This window comes from Accipiter gentilis, chromosome 32, assembly GCF_929443795.1.
Source record: "Accipiter gentilis chromosome 32, bAccGen1.1, whole genome shotgun sequence".
NCBI lineage: Eukaryota > Metazoa > Chordata > Aves > Accipitriformes > Accipitridae > Astur > Astur gentilis.
Window position 1 is genome coordinate 7,515,154 of NC_064911.1, and position 22,471 is coordinate 7,537,624.

The window sequence follows — 22,471 nt, forward strand, 5'->3', positions numbered from 1 at the left end:
TAATTTGTTTCATTTCAATACATTTTTTTTGTTAAAGCTATTTGTATTAAATCTGATGTTCCAGTTTTAAATAAAAAACAATCACCTGCGTGCCAAAAAATCCTATTTTGATTGAAATGCAAAAATCTTAAGCTGAAAAATGTGGATTTGAAACTCCTGACATTTAGAGTTGTTGCTTGAATGCTTTATGTCTCTGTTCTACTTGTGGGCCATGTTTGGCAGCTAAATGACTTGGGTCACAGCACAGGGTGGCTGCTGGTATTCATGCTGGGCCCTGTCATTTCATCAGGGATAGAGTTGATGATAATGACCATGGGAAATGCACTTTAGGTAGGCAACCTTGTCAGTAGAGCGGATCTGGCATATGGACCCTGTGTGTACATTCCTAATCTAAAAATTATGATTTCTAGCTGAAATGTTTTGTCTGAAGTTTTGTATTTCATAATAAAAAGTTCAAGCTTATTAGTTTTTTACGAAAAGGCAAACTTCATCCAGAAAAAACAAGTTATTTTCAGTGTACTTATCTTTCTACCCACTCAAAGCATTCTGAATTATTCAGTGTTTTGCATGTTAATCTTTTGTATGAACCAATGCAGGTGCTCTTTAAGTGCTGAAAGAAGCTACCACATAGAATTACTTACAGTGATAATCTGTGCAACAAAAATAAGAAATTTGAAACCTGATCTCAGGAAAAAGTTGTTTTGCATGTTTAGCATATGGCATCTCATTAAATTGTGACAGATTTTTGCACTGCTAGTTGTATTTTCAGTCAGTCTGTCAGAACAAGTGCTGAGACCAATTCACGGTCTGCTATGTGCCATTGTATACAAAGCTGTTTCAAATTCTGACCATCTTTCTGTCTTGTTTGGTTAAGGAGGAGCTTTGAAATGCATTCCCATCGAATGCAATTGTACCAACAGCATGGTACATAAATAGCTATAGTGTTATACAGAGAAAAGGTAAGCAATTTACATTGTGGAATAGCTGGGGTTTTTCCTCAAAATAACCATGCGCTGAGAGAAATATCTACCTTATTCTGATACAAGTATTGCTATTGCTGACTTCTCCTGGTTGCCACTGTAGCTCAAAGCAACCTAAACACAAGCAAAAAACCTCTTTACTAGAGGAATGCCCACTGCATGGGAAAGATAGGCCCAGGGTAACACCAGCCTGTGAGTCGGGTGTAAAAACCACGGACCTTTGGCTTTCTGTGCACGTGCATGGTTAGCAAGCCTTCTGGTTGCCAGAAAAGTAGTCCTGCAGTACAAAAATGAAAACTGCATGGAGGCAGTAGTTTCCCAGCAAAAAAAGTTGATTTGTTAGAATGTATTTTGAAAAGGAATCAAACTATACTGTGTTGTTTATCTCAAAGCCCTTGATTTCAAGCTTAGTTTTGATATTATTTGGTATCATACTAAAGCAGACAACCTAGAACTGAAGAAAACCTTTTCTCCTATTAATCTATATCCTTCCACATTAATCAAAAACATTGTTGTGTTGAGGCCATGGGCAAGAGGACACATGCCCTGAGCCAAAAGACAGATTCCTGTGTCAGCAATCCGGTGCCTTCCATGCTGGGGAGTCCCCACTGAGATTTCCACATGATGCTACCTGGTGCTTGAGGCTCTTCAGAGGACACCAGCAGTGCTTCACAAATTGGTTTTTAGGCTGTGGCTTGACAAGAGCACCTCCCAGCGCTCCTCCTGAGTGAACGGGCAGATGCGAGACCCCTAATCTGGGAAGGGTGTGGGAGCCCCCCTTACCTGCTGGCAGCTCCAAGCTGTTGCAGTCAGACATCAGGGGAGTGCAGCCAGGTCACCCTCCAGCTGTGCTTCTTGCCTGGGAGCTGGAACGTGCTCCAGCGTGCCACGCTTACCTGGCGGACCACTTGCCGGCAGACGATTGCCAGCGGACAACACACAGCAGCAATAGGAATTACACCCCACTGACTGCACATCCTGCTGGCTCCAACAAACAAAGGTTTTTCACAAAAATAGGTGCCACAACCATGGAAACGTGCACATTAACCAGAGTCTGGAGCTATTTTCCTTCCTGCCAGCTACAAGAATGCATCCCACACAGCTATGGTATACTCTTAACAGCATTAGCAAAAGGTTAAAAATTCTTATGGTGTCCTTGAAATTTATAGTTAAGGGCATTTTTAAGCTTCCAGATTTGTTTTCTTCAGGTATGTTATACAGCCTGTATATCATTTCCAGTACTAGCTGTTACTTATGTTTGCACATAGAGCTCCACAAACAACGATACATAAAATACAGAGACAATTTTTAGCACACAGGGAATATAAAATATGCAGGCACTTTCAGAAGACACAGCATACTAAAAATACTGAATTTCAGGCCCTTTATGGAGACACCGATCTTTTGTACACATCCATATTGATTTATAATTATGACTTGAGGGACATATTAGTAATCTAGAAGTATCTAGCTTCTTGCTACTCCCAGACTGTGCACAGTCTGATAGTATAAAACCCTTCCACGTTTCTTTACAAAACATTCTGATTTTAATTCCATACATGTATGTGCAGGCAAAAATGCATTGGAGATAAACAGTATTTCATTCTACAGTAAGGTTTCCCAAAGTTGTCTCACCAGTTGGTTTTTTTTTTTTTATTTCACAGAAAAATTCAGGTTACCTTTAATACATAGCCACTTAAAAATAACACTGGCTTCATGTGGAGGTTTCTTTTTACAATAAAAAAGCACCTCAGGTTTGTGTGGGCTGAGCAGAATCAACCGGTGAACTCTTACTGAAGGGTACTCACAATATTGACTAAACATTTGATTTCTTACTGATTTGATTGAACAGAACCTCTATTTTCAATATCTATTTGGTAGAATATATATTATGTGGTGCTGCTAACCTAAAATACACCATTCTCAAGTATTTGGCCCTCCCAGTGATAGAGATGGAAACTCTTTGGTTACTGGCCTCACTATCTCTTTCTTCAAAAGGATTCTGCATGAGGCAGGAAGGACACAGCTTCCTACAAGCTTCTCCAGCAGAAGATCCTGGAAAACCAGAGGATGGTCCCCTCAAAGTGTTGCAGATAACTCATCTTATTACCCTTCCCTCTCCACCCAAATAGACCTTACCTGTCTAAAATGGGGCCCACCCCCAACTCTCCCTCCCTGAATTTCTCTAAATCTCACACCTACATTCCCAGAAATACAATAAAATTAATCCAGTGGCCTCATGGTAACTGTGTAAGTAAAATTAAGCAATCAGTATAGACCAAAATTGTCTGATGTGGTCAAGCTATAATAAAAAATAACCCCCTAGCTGCCAATAGGAGAACACTGCTCCCAAAACACCTTTGTCATCTTAGTACTCTTTTTCCGAACAACCTCCAAAAACCCTTCTAAAGATGAGGTTGAGAATTGAAATTCATAAAGCCACTTGATATGGAGGAGCACATTCTCAGTAGATGCGACTTTTATGATTAGATTCTCCTCCTACTCACCACGATCGGCTCTTGTTCCCCAGGCTATAAACTACCTGTCTCTTCTTCCCCCTAGGTGACAAGCAGCTTCATTTAACTTTAACTTTCTGTCTCTCACTTTCCTCTCTCTTTACCATCCTTTCTTCTCCACAGCTACCAAATACCTTTTCTTTAAACAAAGGCCTAATTGATACATACCCAATTAACATCTGAGCATTTGTTCTCAGCTTGTATCGAGCCCTGAAAATTGCTGCTTCTATTTCAGACCTGAATAAGGGCTTGCATATCTGAAAGTCTGCCTAATATTTCCAGCAATACCAGCTGATCCAATAAAACATACTACCTCTACCTGGAAACTTTCTCCAGCCTATGCACACACGCTGATGGCTGTGTATTTCCATCATCCCACCCACTGGGACTCCAGGAGGACACTATGCAAATCTCAACTGACCTTCCGGAACTGCTGTTGGGAAAAACTGGAGAAAGAAAGAGAAGCCAAGCCTGGTCCGCACTAACGTGTCTGCACCAAACCTCCTCAGCCAGTAGAAAAGTTAGTCGTGTTGTTGCGAAGGTAGGATTTGAGAGGAGCGCTCTGCACTGCTGCAGTCTGTAGCTCTGAACGAGGTTCCTGCCCTTCTGCCCTGGGGAACTGAGTTTTCTCTTACCTGTTCCGCACTGCTCTCTGTTCTTTGGGAGGTGCAGGTTGGTAACAACTCCTTTACATTATCCTAGAAATCATGGATTATTTATGCTAGATTAGAACAGATAGTTATTTAAATGAATATGGATATTTGCTGGCTCAGAGGAATATTGCAATAGGCTATTCCTTTTCAGCTCAGAGAATTAATGTCTGGGAGCTTCCAGTGTCATTTGGCATTAGCTCTCATAGCAGAACTCACGTCACACAGATGTTATTTGTACTGTTTATTTTCTACTGTGGTATGATCACTCCCTCAAATGAGGCTTACACTAAGTGCTTTTTTTTAAAAAAAAAAATCATGTTCCAGCAAAACCCTCTGTTTGTTTTTGTTTTGGGGAAAGAATGCCAAAATCCAGGGAAAACAATACTGAGATATTTTTATTAGAGAAGCCAACCAGATCCATCTCAGCTCTGCTTCCAGCTCATTAGCTTCCCATCACAAAAAGCCCAGGGGCTGCTCTGACCTTGGAATGGCTCATCTCTGCTATTGATCCCCTTAGTCCCAATGACTTTCCAGTCAGATACTGATGCTGTGGTCTCACTTGCACCGTGTGTTCATGCACCCTGGGTCTCTCTGCTGCAAACACCAGTGTAGCTACCACCCTTTTTAGACCTGCTGTGAAAGGACAAAGGGAGACCCGTGGGTCAGACCTCCTGCCCCATGGCTGACAGTCTTTCAGAGATGGTGGCAGACTGTATTTTCCTTTCCCAGCGGAGTAAGGATTCACAAGGTGCTACAAGCTGCCAGATGCTTGTCTGTCTTCAGAGACACAGAGTTGCATTTAGATGTTACCCTACTGTCCTTCCAAAGGACAGGCAACGAATCCCCCTTGATGAGGCAATACATTTATTTGGGTTTACTACAGAGCCATACAATTTGTTAAAAAGAACACTATGCCGTTTAGGTTTGTCTCAGCACTTCTCTTGCATGTTGCAGCACCTATGCAGAAGCCAGTAATCTTCATGACGATTGCTGGTCCACACCGAAAGAGTGGTGGGGCAGCAATTCCTGCTTGAAAGTTAGCCTGATGTACTCTGGATTGCATTATTTTTTGGTATAGAGCAGTTAGACACACTCAAACCACGCAAAACAGAGACTCATTAAAATACAAGAAAATTTAGCAGCCATTTTTGTGGCGATCTGTGTCTTGGAAATTTGCAAGGCTGCTCCCTGACCCTCTAAAGACATCTACATTAAGATCTACATTATCAGCCAAGCCCTTTGATGCTGCCGGTGAGGAGGCAGTACCTCAGCCTGAGCTCAGAAAAGCCTTTAAATTTGATCACTGCTTCATAGTCTCCATTTGTGAAATAAACAACTCAAAGAGGACAGAGAGATGCAGTGTCTATGCCGAGCCATCAAAATTCATTGTGGAGGCATCCAAGCTGGCAGAGGAACAGTTACTTTCCCCTACTGCTTTTATCCATTGCCAGAGCAGGGGACAATCACAGAAGAGTGACAAGGATGGGACTGCTGATCACCAGGAGTCCTCACACATGGTGGCGGGGCAGTGTGCCACTCCCCGAGTGGATGGAGCAATATACTTTGAAGAACAGCTGTAACTGCAAAACAGGTTAAAATGGAATTAATCCTTTTCCCCTAAAATTATATAAGATGTTTACATCATGGATTCTGTCATACTGGGGCTATAGCTGAATTGTGCAACGCTTTAAAGCATGAGGCAAGGTTTTACTACGGCACTGTGCTCCTGTGGCACAGTGTCATAGTGTTTTGGTGAGGAAACATGACCTGAGTATAATCCACTGAAATATCAGCAATATGAACATAAGACCTAATTAGTGACTACCTTTCACCTTAAGATCCTGAAAAATAATTGTGATGTTCTATACTGTATTGTGCAACCAAAGTTGAGGAAATTGTATAACTTTGTATCAAATCACGAGCCAAGATTCTGTTCCCTTTGTTCATGCAAAATCTTTGCTGATTTCCGTGGGGTAAGTCTACTTTAAAATTAAAAGACCTTTCTTACTTGGTAAGACTGTCCAGAGTTACAAATAAATATATTCCTTCCAAGGCTTCCATATTTTACTTTTTTTTTCCCCCAACATACAAAGATTAGCTGTGTGTATTAAATGTGTTTACAAGATGCATGTACTGAAGAAGATGGAACGTTGGGAGGTGCAAGGGCTGGAAAGTGCAAGGTAAAGGAGGAGGAGGCTGTGGTAGCACACATGTATTTCCACTGCTCTGAGCCGATACTTAATAGCTGAGGTCTTGGGAGATCTAATGAAAGGACTTAGCTTTCCTATGCGATTTTGATAGCATTCGTAAGAAGCTTGTCAGGGCCCTGAGTGCACCAACAGCCTCCGTAGCCGTCTCTCTGTCGTCCTCTGCTGCAGCCTCTTCCACCCCACCCATCCACGGGTTTAGTTGCCTGCGTTTGAGGTCTGCTCTCACACGGTGATGCTGCGCAACCTTCCATCACACTTGGGTGAAAACAGCTAAGCTGTCGGAACGAGCAGTGAGCAGCCTCATCCGCGGCCTCTGCCCACGCACCCCGCGCTCCCTGCCTTGGCAGCTCCGTCACCCAGCCCCTGCCCCTCGCTGGCCCTGCCCCGGCTTCACTCGCTGCCTGGACCTTGAACCTGCCTGCCACTACGGACCTGTGCGGTCACCTGGGCTTTTGGCTGACCTGGTGACGGCCCCTGGAGCTGCTCTTGCTCGTTTTCCCTCACGGGGCTGTGGCCCTCGCCACGAGGATCGGGCCCCTGCTTGCCCCGTGTCCCCGGCAGCCCCACGCTGCTGCTCCTGACGCCGTGTGCTGCTGCCAGCCCCGTTCCGAGCTGCCTACAAGTTCTCAGTCTCCGGCCAAAGAGCTGTAGGGCTTCCTCAGGTTGTAAGAAAGATAGTGTGGAGGGCAGATTTAAAAGCTGTTTTTACAGACAGCACAAACTAAGCGGCTAGTACACCTTCTGTAGCTTCCCGCTGGTTGCACCTTACAACAAGGAGCCCCTGTCCACCCATTTAGGAACAGAGTTACTTCCAGATTTAAGTGCAATCCTGCCACGAGGCAGTGAGGCACAGCATCTCCCTCGGGCGCTCCTGCTGCGGGGGCTCTTTCGGCAACCACCACAGCACTGCTGCTGCCCAACATCACTCCCAGGACACAGGTGCGGGCATCCTTTACCCAAACGGAGAAGCCGGGCAGCCGCTCACTTTGCCACATAACATGGGAGCACAAATAGTCTACCAAGTGGTCGTACAAGGAAGGGGGAGACAAGCCATTTGTCTTTATTCACCTGTGCTCACTGAGCAACCTGTGCATATCAGTAAAGGAAGGCCAGAGCCGCTCACTGCTGTCGCACCGTGGTACTGCCCCTAAGCAGGTGCCTAAAGCAAATTGCTTCTGTGTCCAGCAAACTTTCAGTGCAATTGCTTTCCTGCTGAGTAGCTGCGACAAAGTCACCTCTCAACTATGCGTACCCAAGCTGCGCTACTGCAGATAATGTTTTATTTCCTTCCAGAAAAGTTTTTTCCCCTCCTTCTTTGCAGATGCTTCTTTTCTCCCCCTCTGCCCTCAGTCTGTTGTCACCTCTCACCTTCTCAGCTGGCCATGAAGCTCTGCGAACAGCCACATGGCACTGCAGAAATAATAAGGAAGGAAATCTATATCCCTTTACCCTCAGTGGCCAGACTGCTGACAAATTTTGCCCTGCATTGCAGATGCGATTCAATTATTGCAATGAACCCAATCAGAAATAATTAATGAAGACTTTCTAATGTATATTGGGAAGATCATCCACCAAATCAGGGAAGTTTTCCTTCTTCTCTTGCTGTATTGCTACACTCAGCATCTTCATAGCTAATAAGTTACAAAGCCTTAGTTTCCTTAACTTCAACTGCTAATCCGTTTTGACAGGTAGATACAATTAATGTCAGATGATTATGAAGTCATTGATGGTGCTCTGAAATGGAAACTGTAAGAAGAGCCATGAGCTATGGTTACCAATGTTACATTACTTAAGTCACCCCTCTGCTTGTATTTGTTAATTTTGCTGCGGGAAAGGTTTGCCTAGCAGACACCTATGTCCTTTGTCCCCTTTGTAGCTGCTTAATGACAAAAGTTCACAGTGGGCAAGTGAGTGACAATGCATGCCATCTCTCATTTTCTGTGCGTTTATCTTTCAGGGGAACACTGCCTTCAGACACACTCGTGGGTCATTGACCAAGTTAATTCAAAACATCAACTGAATAGCCTGTAATTGCAACAATTTACATGTAAGTGCTAGGCTGTAATGACACTGGTTTTCCTACTGCAGGTGCACAGTGCAGAGTATTCAGCTCACGCTGCCTGAGTTGATGTTATGCTGGAGACCTCATAGGTAAGAGTTCATTGAACTCAGTTTGCTCCGTTTGCTGTGTTTTCTGCTTCGCAAACACAGTTGTCAAATGAATATAATTGCTAGCACAGGGTTGTTGGTTTTTTTCCTGTCAAGGAGCAAGAGGACTTTATGAAGGCTTAAAGATCTAACTAAAAGGTCAATTGGCATAATCAACAATTTAAGTAATAAATCTATTATCACACTTTCAATTTCATTACCCAATTAATGATTCCTTCCCCTGGGTTAGAACTGGCATTTCAGTGCACAGAGCATGGTGACTCTCAATAGCCAGGTACGTTTCTTTAATGTACTTTATGGCCAAGATAATTTATAACACAAAAACTCCAAAGGACATAATGGTTACTTTGGTCTCTAGGCATCAGTCATGTCTTCCTTTAAATTAGGAATGTGTATAATGGAACAAGGGGAATAAATATCTAATATGGAAGTGGACTTGAATTGGGATGTTTATGTGCTTGCACATCTTTTTGTATGATGTTCATTGAGACTAGCACGAAACATTCTGGCAATGCTCTTGGTCACAGTCCAAAATAGTATCCCCTCTTTTGCAGCAGTGAGAGAGGAAGAAGAACAAGGACAGGGAAGGAAAGGGCACATTTCAGCAGCAGAAAGAAGCTGACTCTCGTGTCTTCTCTGCTGTTGTAAACCAAAGCTCATTCATTTGAAACGATTTTGTTTAAAGACACTACGTTGAAGATGATCTGGAGTGACTGAGACAAGATACTGGCCTGTGCTGCTAACAGCTCTCCCCAGAGTCAAGTCATGCGTTACTTGTTTTCCACTTTTATACTAATCTTAATTGCCTTTTCCCACTGAACCCCATATATTGCTGAGATATGGTGCACAGGTTAGCGATAGTATTGTGTCACTGCTTTTTAATACTGAATTTAAATGTGGGCTAAGCAGATGAGTAGCAAACTGTTTACAGATGCAGTACTGAGAGTGTAATTAACCACCCTGCTTAATGAGGTATTAGTGAGTATCACCCAAGAGCCTGAGGATATGTATACAATATGCTTTCACCTACTTCTCAGTCCTTGCCCTGATCAGTGCCTCATCAAATTGAGCTCTGAAGAACAAACAACAGAAAATCCCATTAGGAAGTAAAGCTTCAGAACTCATTAAAGATCCCGAGTCACCTGTACAGGCTAGTGCGGGACTGGCAGGTTTTCCTGCAGCACCAGGGTAAGAGAGGTCCAACATCAGGCAGCCCTTGCCCTCAGGCCCTGGATTTGAAGGTTTTCTCCCTCCCAGAAAACCTGGGCGTACTTCAAAGCCCAAGAAGTGCTGTGGCCTCTAGAAAGGCACGTGCGGGGCGAGATTGGCACGGCCGTGTTCTGATGTAACTCCAGAACCAGGGAATGACATAGACTGGTTCTCCACCCAAGGAACAACTTGTGACCAGATGGCAGGGTGAACCCGGATAGTGTGTATTAGGACTGCTGAGATATTCCTGCAAACACAGAAAATGTGCTAGAGATGAGAACTACAGTGGGTTTATTGTACAAATAGAAGCCCTCTTTACTCATCTGAAATGTGTATAAAAATATTTTCATATATCTAATTCCACGCCACCTGGCAACATAACAATGCATTATTGACAAAGCTAATACAAACAAACAAAAAATTCCAGGCTCTAGGTCAGAATCCCTTGCACATGGTGTCCAGAAACTTACATTAAATGGTTGCACTACCTTTCCTTATGTAGGCTGTATTTCATAGCTGTTCCTGGGGCAACATAAGGATCTCACTGATGCTGGCTCTACACTGGGCTTGGGGAATCTGACGAACTCCAGAGATCCCTTTTGACCTAAATTATTCTTTGATTCTATGAATCTGTTTGAAACATGAAACAAGGTAGATAAATGCTCAACAATATGGCAACGTCTTCTGTAAAAGAAGCTAGCAAGTTTTTGGCCTTTCCTGGATAAGAGGTATGTTATTTAATATCCTTCCCTTCCTCAATATCAGGTGAACTCATCTGTTTACAGTTGCATAACATCATTAAAGTTTTAGCTTCTGAAACTTAAAATACAAAGAGATGATAAACTAAATATTTAAGAGAACCTGCGATTAGATTCCACTGACCTTCACAAACTCCTTCGAGTAATTTATATAAATGAACCTACTTATTATTCATAAAAACAAAATGCCTGAAAAAATGTAAATCCAGTACTGCTACTGAATTTTGCAGCTGAGATCAGAGCTACTTAGTCCATTAGGGCCACAGCCAGTGCTCCATCATGCTGCCAAGTCCACTGTAGTGCCTGAACTGCTTCTAACTGACTCAAAATTATTTTCTTTCTGATCATTTGAGGGAGTATGTACTGGACTTTTGTTTTGGTCAAATCATAGTGTACCAGGGTAAATGCTAGACCCCTCTATGCTTCATTGCACTAGAGCTGCACAGCGACAAACCAGCTACACAAGAATGCATTCAATCTAAACTGTGCTTTTTTTCTAACCTAAGTAACATGATATGGGTTTTTAAAATTTCTGTGCAGCAGCATTGAACAAGCTACATGTGACCTAGCTTGCATTTTAAAGAAGGAAGATAAGAAGAAAAAATTGTAGAAGCTGCACAGTGCCAGACACACAGACTGTGAGGTTGGAACTGGGGCATCCCACGGCTTGGCCTTGTTCTCACCCTCCCCCATTGCCATCCGTAGAAGACGTAACATCTTTCAGGGGAAGGGTTTCTGTGCCAGCCCTTAAGGGTATATCCACAATGGCTAAAAAAAGTTTTGGGTGCTTTCTTTTCCCTCATCCAACTAGAAAGTTAAAGGAGAGAGAGATGCTCTGCGAGGACACAAATCGGGGTGGTCAGTTGTGTCCTGAAACTGCCTCAGGGGAAACTTGTATTTTCATGGTGCACGGAGAGATCCCTGAGAGCCCAGCCCTTCCAAACTCACCTTCTGATGATGCTTCGGAAATACCACCAAGGAAAACTCTGTGCTGAATAAAATGGCACTGCAGTGAGTCAGGACAAAGAACCATATCTCTTTTGTGTTCATGAATCTATTTCAGAGTTATGTTGACCTTTTCAAGAACCTTTACTTAATGACACCTCAATTAAAGATACTGGGTCAGAGCAAGCACTTTCTAGCAAGGATAGAAAGTGGACAGGGCCCCCAGAAAAGTCATCAACCATTAAACTGAAATGTCACTGTAAGCCTATAGGAAATAGCTATATGAGGTGTTATTATTGGTAACACAGACATTGTAGAAGAAAGATGAAGGAAACAGAACTAAGCATTTCTTTCTGTTAAAAGTGAGGTGCTTTTAGTGAGGGGTCGTCCATTCCCATCAGTTAGCTGGGAGTTGCTTTTATTTCCACCTCCATTTTATCATTTCTTAACATAAAAATGCAAATAATTTCATTAAAAAAGATTCAGCCAAATTAGCTATACCTATTCATCAGCTTAGGTCTTTAGATGCTGAACACGCACAGCTGTTTTTTTCTTGCATACTTTATGTCTCCTTTCCTTTCCATGCCTCATACTCCTCTCGGCAAACTAACCGTTGCTAAAAGGAGAGATTTAACTCAGTGGCACAGAACAGGCTGTGTTAAAGTGCCCGGTTTTGGGTCTCTGAGCATGCCCATTACTAAATGGGTATTTCTAGAAGCCAGCACAATCTGTCGCAGTCTGTTGTTGCACTTCACGTCTCAGAAATTTAGAAGTGCTGATCTTACATTTGCCTTGACTAGCTCAATTTCTGAATGTTAAGTAAATATCTTTACCTTGATAAGTGGAAGAGATCCCATTTTGTGAATAAACTAAATGTAGGAAACAGGCCTAGAAGGGACCTCTTGAAGTATCAAGTCCATGTCACGCTTCCTACCTCCAGCCAACATTGTATGTAATGTTTGTTGTAACCAGCTCCATTTAAAAACCAAGTATGTAAGGGTCAAAAGGCCCCAAACGCTGAGGCTGAGAACTTCAAAGCTTCACATATCAATCCATAAATGTATTTTAAGGAAGATATTTAGCAATAGAGGCAAATCTTCCCTTTTATTGACCTTCCTATGCGTGAGTCCTTGACTGAACATTGATAAGGTTTTCTCTCTCCAGCTAACTGCTCGGTCTCGATCTGTGCCCTAACCTGGTCCACCCTGCACAGCAGAGGCAAGCTCCTGTCCTCTGAGAAAGTGAAGAACCCCAACATGTATTTGCATGAGGGAAGAGCAGAGATGAAGTACATTCACATTGGTATCCTCATTTTGGCAGCTGCTAATTATGGATCACTTGACCTGATGACTTTAACTTCCTTTTACTGGAATATATTATGCGTAATTACTATCAATACAGCACTAAAAAGGTTTCTGGGGTAAGTGGAAAGAAAGGGTTTGAGCGTCTTGACTTTTTATTTTTTCCTGTAAAATGTCTGGCAAAATTTGGGAGTGCTACAACACAAAGATCAGAGGTTGCTTTGAAGCTTCTGCTCTGTCTAAAGATGAAAAAGAAACAGGACATAAACTCTTCTGAACTTCAGTTTTATGCTGTTATAGAGACCAAAAAAAAAAAAAAGAAGAAAAAAAAAATAATCCAGCAGCTCCAGCAGTCCCAGCAGCACTGCTGGGTTGTGCACTGTGGAAGCGGTCTGATAGCACTACCCTTCATTTTTGGTCAAACCAGCCTTCTGCAGCAGGGGTAGGAAACAAGACTGTGATGCTTGAGCTTCATGCAGAGGTTAATACCGGCAGTGATGTTACCTTTGCAATATACTTCAGCCCCTTCTAGAAGCTGGCAGTCTTCTAGATCCATTCTCTGAGCTGAATAAGGATTTAGGGAGTAAACAAAGGGGAAAAGGTTCCCTGACCCTTCTGCAACGGTCAAGAGCCAATGGGACTCTCCTAGAAGTCTTATTTCATCCTGACATATGCAGAATACATACATACATAAATACATATATACATATATATGCAGCACCTAATGCTCTCAGCTTGTACTGGAAAGAAATTCTTTCTGTAAGATGCCACTGAGAATTTTGGGGAGAGTTTGATTTTCTCTTTGTTTAATCTAAAGGGCACAGAAAGAGATGCTGAGCACAGAAAATTTGCCCTTAACCTTAATTTCCCCAAAGTCACTTAAGTAAAGTAAGAGGAGTATACTTTAAACTTCCTTATCTCTCCATACTGCAAGTTATAATTGTGGATCTTTTTAATCACATTAATTCCTTTGTCTGTACAGAGATTGAAAATTGTTAACTGATAATTATGTCTTTTTACCATTTAATTAAGAAGTTAACTGTCATGGGTAGGTGCCAAGTAACATCTCAATGCTATACATTTTCACATCCTCTGGCCTCTGCAGAACAGAGCCAATCAAAAAGTCAAACCCCACAACACTTTTCAGGCTTTGAAATATTTAGGGAATTTGGCTTAAACTGAGAATGGCTTTCTTTACACCAAAGTTAAGGACACATCTGTGAATTACACCCTTCAAAATTCTATGGCCAGACTAAAGAATCGACACTTATATTTAGGTGGTTTGGGCGTTTTTTTTTAGGATAGAAGATGACTCACACTGTACAGTAAGTCATGTCATGCAACTCTCCGGAGAAAAGACTCAATTTTTCCAAATTATATTTGATATTTTTGTGACACGGACAGCGAAATGATTTTGCTGGAACCATTAACTCATTCCTCTTGCATGGGAACAAAGGTTAGATTGTAACAAAGCCCCTAAGGCCCAGATCTTCAAAGGTATTTTGTTACTACCCACAGCCATTATCTTCTTAATTAAAAAGTAAAAAGACATACTAATGGGAGTTAAACCTGTGGAAACCGTCTTTTTTCTACATTTTAATTTTTTTACTTGGGCAAATTAGCTGATATGTATGAATGACCAGTCACACATCGTACAGTGTCTAGGACTATGCTTGTTAAATCTATTACTATCAAGGAGCAAACCAAAGACTATAATTACAGCATGTTCTCTATAATTAAGGTCACGTTCCAGATCCCATTCTATTTCCCAGTATTCAAAGGCACACGCCTTTCTGAAAAGAAAGCTTTCCATTTGAAATCAACATCCTTGATTTCAGCTGCAGCACAGACTTTTTGCTTTCAGAAAGTTTGTGTGAAATTGTTCCTTCTCTTCAAAAATTCATAGAGTGTAAAACCAGCAAGAGGCATAGGTTTCATTTCAGTGTACCGACCTCAAGTGCTGGGAAATGTCAGTTTCTGCAGTCACAGTCAAAATTCAAATATATTCTACCAAACAGAGTGGCTCTGCACTGATGGAATATGGAACACCTTTCAAGGCACAGGCATATTTTCATTTTGTTTGATTTGATTTAAATCAAATTTTGACTGAAAAATATAACAGCCTAAGCAGTCATCTTCCCCTTCTGGAACAATTCTGCAGCTAATCAGACCTCCAGTAAAACCACTTCACTTGGTAGATGCCTTCAATGGCAGGATTTAAGGTGAGGCAAGATTGTGCAGTTGTGTGTCATTGCCAGTTACGAAGAGTGAGCATACAATTAGCTCTTTTGTCACATATGTGCAATACATAGTGGATTGCTCAGTCTTGCAGAGAAGAGCCATCTTCAGTTCCCTTGCACAGGTGAAACTCCTTGGAAGCCTGTGACGCTTTCTGTTTCAGGATCCAGCTCAGATGTTCTCCTCTGCCGAGTCTTTCAGGTAAGTGGGAGTAAAAGGCAGTAAAATTGCAGTCATATGCCAGCAGACAAGATTGAACATATACCAAGTGCAGACATGATGAATAAGAAGGTGGTATTTTAATAGTCAATTTTCAGAATATAACGGCTCTTGAAAACAGATTAGCTTAGAACACTTTCTCTATTTAAAAGTGTCACTATTTAGCTGTGCACTTAAGTAAAAGCTGAGCTTTGGGGCATCTCTAAATTAAAGGATTACCATAGGTTAGAAAGGCTGCCAGCAAAGGGCTACCTCAAAACTAAAACCTGGTGCCATCAGACAGCATAAATGACAGAATATAAATAAAACAAATACTAGGGTTATCTTTGTTCTTAGATCCTTCTGAAAAATTCAAATCACTGATGCATTTCCAGAACTCAAGACATGTCAAACTAAGCTGGCTCGTAAATAAAAATGTCTGAGCTTAGGTTGTACACAAGATTAGATCTGTGTGTCGGTGTGCATGTACATTCAAAAGCTATCGAGTTCCGTAGGTCTACACTAAGAAGTAGGAGAGGCACATATGCATTTCAGTCCCCAGTTTATATCTAGATTGCTTTGGTTGGCTGTGGAAGTGTTCTCCAGTGTATGATATGCAAACCTGGGAGGGAGGGAACAAGATTTGCTGAGAGGGAGAGGGAGAGAGAGAAGAGATGCATCTCTGTGGAGGGCTGTCACTGGGGAGAGGGGAGTCCTGTGCTAACTCAGGAACCTGAGGGCAGCTTATACATCTTATACTGCAACTGCATGCTGCAATATATGCAAGTTGTCCTCAGAGCAGAGAAACATTGCATGGAGGGCACTGCCATCACCATCAGCATCATTGCTCTGGAAGAAGAAACCATGCCTGGTGCTGTGTTTGAAAAGAGCAAACTCAGCGCTTGGCTATAAAATCAAATTTAACACAGGGCCCCGAGAAGAGAGTGATTTCCACCCTCCTCCACTTCTCTTACTAGCTAATCTGGGCAGCTTATTCCTCAAAACGCCAGCTCACATCAATCCTGCCCACAGGTACTGAACTGGGACTGCAGGACATCCTGCAGCGGGTGGGCGCTGCAGTGAGGGCATGGGGATGAGTGTCGTGGGACCTCTGGGCTTCCCCCAGTGTAGCTTAGTGTGCTCTCCAGTGTGCTTCTCTTGGAAGCTGTGAAGTCCTCAAAACAGGTCAAGAAATAAAACCATTAGATGTTCCCCTGATGAATCTAGTGCAAAGAGCTTTGTCTGCTAACATGCTCCTCTGTGCACAGTGGAGAACAGCCTGAATTATCACAGTCGGATTTTCTGCTTGAATTTGATACATTTATTTTGATGATGAAGAGTGAGACCAATAGGACTCCTATCAGTGTCAATGGGAACTGAAAAGATTTTTCTCTCAGTGGTCTGTATCACTTACTATGTGATTGTGAGCCCTTTGGTCAGAAATACTGCTTTAATAATTTGTGTTAGTATTGTGCCTTGTACCCATCTCACCGATCAATGGCACTCCTGTCAGAATACAAATACTAATGCAATGCACCCACAATTACTTTTCACTGGAAAATGTTGTCACATAATACATAGCTTCTTCAGGGGCTAAACTTCATCATATCTACTTTGGGTCCTTACACTGTATTGACACTCCTGAAGCTACTCATGCAATGTACTCTTACTGTGTTTATTGCCCACTTGGTCCACTCGTAACAAGAGCTGGGACAATTAATGTCAATTTTTAAAAATGTCAGATTCTGGTGGAAGTCCTGGGAATAATAGTATAATGAAAGACGACCAAAGACGATATTTTAAATGAGGTCTTCCCCCTTTTTTATCACCACTAGTAACTTGGAGAAGCCTCAAAAAAAAAAAAAAAAGGGGGGGGATACCTTGTCAGGTTTCAGATTCAGTAGAGTCCCTGCAGTACTGAGATCCCCAATTGTGAATTGCAGGATTCATACTTAACTTACACCTATAAATCATACAACCATGCAATCCATGCATTTTCTGAGATGATTCTTCTCCAACCACCTCATGCTGTGAACTCTTTTTTTGAAGAAATGATGCATATCTGCAAACATGGCACTGGCTTAGGTTAAAGAAGATCAAATATTAGTTGGATAATGTCACAAACTGCAAACATGCCGCTGTGTTTAACAGGGCAAAAGAAAGTCCTCCTCCTGCTGCTGGATCAATGCTGCATGGGTTCACATAATGCTGCAACCTCTCTATTTCCCTGCAAGACTGGGATCCCAGATATCCTCACTCAAAATCAAGACCGTGAAAGTCCCAGTAGCTAGCTTAGTCTAGTAATCACATCAGTGACTGAGAAGAACTGCACAGGCTCCTACCTTGTCAGGAGCCAGCAAGTTTCTCCAGAACAAGAATAAATCATGATTTAGCATTTTATTCCTGCCCAGAAGTCAGGGCACCAATTTTCTGAGCTGATACAATAACATGTTTATCAGCCCAAGTAAACGGATATGAATGCATTTACAAAAGTAGGGAGGTCAGGTCTTGCCAACCTGGGAACCCAAGTGAAATAAAGGGCAGCACTCTTCCTTCTTCTTCAGAGACAGTTCACCTCCTTCTGTGGCCGAGGTCTCCAGTGCCCATTTTCAACTTGTGCCCTCAGCTTCCTCTGCCTTCCTAGCACCCTGAAGGAAGCAGGAGGCAAACCATGCATCTTCCACCCTCCTGTTATCAACCCCCACACCAGCCTGTCCCCCTCCACATTTCTGCCCTTTTGCCTCACACCCCACATCCACAGCCCTGTGAAGGCCCTGGTAAAAAGTCTCTCTACATCTTTCTTATAAGCCCCTTTCATATATTGAAAGGCCACAATAAGGTCTCCCTAGCGTCTTCTCTTCTCCAGGCTGAAAAGACCCAACTCTCTCAGCCTGGCTTTACAGGTGAGGTGTTCCAGTCCTCCCATCATTTTCATGGCCCTCCTCCAACGGGTCCATCTCTTTCTGAGGACCCCAGAGCTGGACGCAGTACTCCAGGTGGGGTCTCACCAGAGGGGAGCAGAGGGGCAGAATCACCTCCCTCGACCTGCTGGTCACGCTGCTTTTGATGCAGCCCAGGATAGGGTTGGCTTTCTGGGCTGCGAGCGCACGTTGCCGGCTCACGTCCAGCTTTTCATCCACCGGTACCCCCGAGTCCTTCTCTGCAGGGCTGCTCTCAATCCCTTCATCCCCCAGCCTGTATTGAGAGTAAAGATTGCCCTGACACAGGTGTAGGACCTTGCACTTGGCCTTGTTGGACTTCATGAGGTTCACATGGGCCTACTCCTCAAGCCTGTCAAGGTCCCTCTGGATGGCATCCCTTCCCTCCAGCATGTCAACCGCACCACACAGCTGGTGTCATCTGCAAACTTGTTGAAGGTGCACTCAATCCCCCTGTCTATGTATGTTGTTAATGAAGATATTAAATAGTATTTGTCCCTGTACAGACCCCTGAGGGACACCACTCATTACTGTTGTCCACCTGGACATTGAACTCTTCAGGTGTTGCCATCCAGCCAATTCTTTATCTGTCTAACAGTCCATCCATCAAACGCATGTTTCTCTAATTTAGCAGCAAGAATATTGTGGGGGACCATATCAACGGCCTTACGTAAGTCCAGGTAGATGACATCTGTAGACCTTATCCTGTCCACTGATTCAGCCACTCCATCGTAGAAGGTCACAAGATTAGATAGGCATGATTTGCCCTTGGTGAAGCCACATTGGCTGTCCCTAATCACCTCCCGGTCTTTCCTACATATTTAAATGTTTTCCAGGAGGATCTGCTTCATGATCTTACTGGGCACAGAAGTGAGGCTGACTGGTTGGTAGTTCCCAGGGTCCTCCTTTTTACCCTTTTTTAAAAATGGGTGTGATGTTTCTCTTTCTCCAGTCACTGGGGACTTCCCCTCACTGCCATGACTTTTCAAATATGATGGAGCGTGGCTTGGCAACTACATCAGCCAATTCTCTCAGGACCCTGGGATGCATCTTGTCAGGTCCCACGGACTTGCGTATGTTCAGGTTCTTCAGGGGGTCTCGAACCTGATCTTCACTGTCAATGGGAGGGATTTCATTCCCCTAGTTCCTGCCTTGAGGTTCAGGGGTCTGAGAGATGTGGGAAGAGAGATTACCACTGAAAACTGAAACAAATAATTTGTTGAGTACCCCAGCCTTCTCTGTGTTTTTTGTCACCAGCTCTCCCATTTTATTTACCAGAAGGCTGCATTTTCTTTAATCTTCCTTTTCTGGCCAACGTATGTGTAGAAGCCCTTCTTATTATTCTTTGCATCCTTTGCCAAATTCAGCTCCAACTGTGCCTTAGCTTCCTGATTCCACTGCTGCACACCTGGGCAGCATCCCTATATCTTTCCCAGGATACATGTCCCTGGTTCCACTGCCTGTGGAGCCTCCTCATCCTCAGGTGGAGGACCCCATCCCGCTCCTGCTGGGGAAGGAGCACATGGCCAGGCAAGGGCCAGGCAAGGGCCAGGCAGGCATTCAGGCAGAAGCAGACTGAAAGCTGTGGCAGCGGTGACTGGAATGGGAGGGCTCCACATGCCCCTCCGTCTCTGCCCATCTACTGATGGGTGGTACGGGAAGGTGAAGCTGCAGCTTCTACAGCTCTGCGACTCAAAGGGGAAAGGCATTTTTCCAGAAAGGTCTCGCAAAATCTATTTCACTGTCTCTATTAAGACTGGCCCTGAACATAAGATTTTGATGAAGAGAAGAAGTTGCTGCAAGGTAGTCCCTAGAAGTCGAAAGGTTTGGCAAGCTTCTCGGGCTCTCCAAAATAATGTGCTAACTTTTTTATTGATTTGAGAAAAATTTGAGGGACTTAAATGCATTCCCAGAGCAAATTGAATCTATATTTCTTCACAGATACATGAGTCAGAGCATCTGAATGCGTATTGCCAAATATAGTAAGCGTGCTCCATCAAAAGATGGATGCTGGAGTATAACTGCACACTTTCCAAAGTTCTGTTTTAATTATTCGTTCAGAAAAACTATCAGAAGGACTTTTTCCCATGTATCTGCGAAAGCAGCTGGATGAAGAAATGCGGAAGAATTATTTTAACAGGAATGGCACTGGGACTCACGTTACGACTTGCTGAGCTCCTCAGTAATAAAAAACCCATGGCGGGCGGCAGAGCGAGCCGCCCAACTTTGACCATTTGATCCGATCCGCACGCACTGATTCGCATTCTCAGCCGACCTCCAGCACGTACGGTTTGAAGGGCCGCTCCCGGCCCCAACGGGGCGGCCGACCCCATCCCCAGCCACCCCCCAGCTGCCTCCCTCAGTGACCCTCTCTTTCCTCCGCGGGGCCCCCCCTCACAGGGGAGCCAGCGCCGCTTGTGCCGGGCCTTCGGGGAAAGCAGCAGTCCCGCCGCTTGTCACCGCCGCTGAGGACGAGAGGGCCTCGCCTCAGGGCCTCCGCCATGTCCGCTGGGCCCAGGAGGCGGCGGCGGGGGCGCGTTCCCGGCTGCGCGGGACGGGGGGGAACCCCCCCCTCCCCTGCCCTCCGGCCCCCGGTGCCGCTCCCGAGCCGCCGCCGCGGCCGCCAGGGGGCGCCGCGCCCTCTCGGATAGGGGAGCGGGGGGCTCGGCGCGGGAGCGGCGCTCATTGGCTGGCGCGGTCCGGGCTGGGCGCGGGGCGCCGCTTCTTAACGGGCGGCGCGGGGCGGCGGGAGCGTTGTGCCGGGCGGGCTGCTGCGAGCCGGGCTGCCGCGAGACATGAGCGAGGTGAGCGGCCGTTGAGGCGGGCTCGCGGGCGGCCGTTGAGGCGGGCTCGCGGGGGGCGGGGGGGGGGGGGGGGGAGACCGCCGCAGTCCCTCGGAAAGCCGGCCGGGGAGGCTGGAGAACGGGCAGCGCTTGGCGTTGAGCGTAACCTTCCCTTTTCGAAGGGCGGCTGGGGAGGGCCGGGTGCTTCCCGGGCGGGGAGACCGCTGAGGGTCGGCTGGACTTGCCGGCGGAGCTGGTGGACCTGAGCGGTGTCTTTTCGCTGGGCGGGGAGTCTGAAATCCGTAGCTTCTCTTCAGCCCTGTCTTCTGATAAACGCATCTCCTCCACAGGTGCGTATGCTCCTTCGATGCATAAAACAAGGCAGTCTTTTGCCCTTTGAAGGACCATGCACACCAGTGAAGAATCCCTTATTGAAAAAAAACCAATAACCTACGGATGCATTTAATGCTTTCCTATGCAGAAAGAAGGATGTGCTAAGTTGTGTGAAAGTTATCTGCTAGAGATCTTGCGAAAAAATTGCCACGTTTAGAGTTGGGTGCTGATGTAAACTTTATAAATGGTGTCTGGGGAAGGACTGCAATTAAGGAAAAAAAATGTAAATAGTGCCAAACATGCAAGGATCACTTGTGCCCTTGTAAATAAATAAGTGGAAAATTTTCACTGTGGGTTTTTTGCAGTGGAAGAATTCTCTGGGGCAAACTAGTATTTTTGTTAAAGGCGGTGTCAGGTGTGATGGCTACTTGATAGTGCAGTCAGTCAAATGCTGGGCAGGTTTGGCTGGCAGATCCCTCATTCTCCAGTGCAACTCTTTCTTTGGGAATCCGTAGAGATACCTGTAACTACACCTCACTCAGCACCTATTATTGGAGGCTATTTGCTGTTATACAAGACCTGCTGCTTCATTAGCAAATGGGTATTCTGTTCTTAGCAGCAAGAGTAAAATTTAAGAATGATGCCAAATAAGTTTTGACTAGTTGCTGTGCAGGTGTTACTCAGCTGTATTTTTAGGTGAGGTGTAAACCTGAGGCAAAAAGCAGTGGAGTAGCATGGTCTCTGGTGCAGGGATTTGAGGAGAAGCTTACATCTTGGCTTGCAGGTCAGGCCAAATGGGGAAAGCAGAGGAAATCCTCATTGTGCTTTTCTGCTGCTTGCAGGGATCAGGCAGTCCAGGTGTAATGCACCAGGCTGTCCATGACCTCTTCTCAGCTGCTGCCTGTATTTATATCAACTGGATAAGAGTTCATGCACCATGGGGTTTCTTTTGCAGTCACTGTCCTTTTGCCACCTAGGCTATCTGAAATGTTCTGCTCCTTAAAGATAGCATTCGGGGGAGAAAAAAAAATCTAGTAAGGAGTAATGATTGGGTGATACTGCTGTGCTTACTGTAACTGTACAAGGCACTCTTGTTATTGCCCTGTGCTGGGTTGTATTTGCTCAGTAATTACCCCTTCATAGTTTGAATTAGATTGCTTGCCTTTTGGATTTTAAGTCCTGATGAACATCAAGATCCTCCCTGATACCAGCATAAGGGCTCTCTATTCATAATACATT

The 22,471-nt window shown here is 44.4% G+C and overlaps 1 protein-coding gene across 1 annotated transcript in view; it reads left to right on the forward strand.

The window, feature by feature from the left end:
• Positions 1 to 20,853: 20,853 nt before the first annotated feature.
• The window catches only part of PCP4 (Purkinje cell protein 4), a 55,555-nt gene continuing 53,937 nt past the window's right edge, over positions 20,854 to 22,471 (forward strand). The window contains exon 1 of the mRNA XM_049835289.1: positions 20,854 to 20,920. Within this exon, the coding sequence (XP_049691246.1) occupies positions 20,912 to 20,920 (9 nt within the window). The 5' untranslated portion in view covers positions 20,854 to 20,911. The remainder of the gene's footprint in view (positions 20,921 to 22,471) is intronic.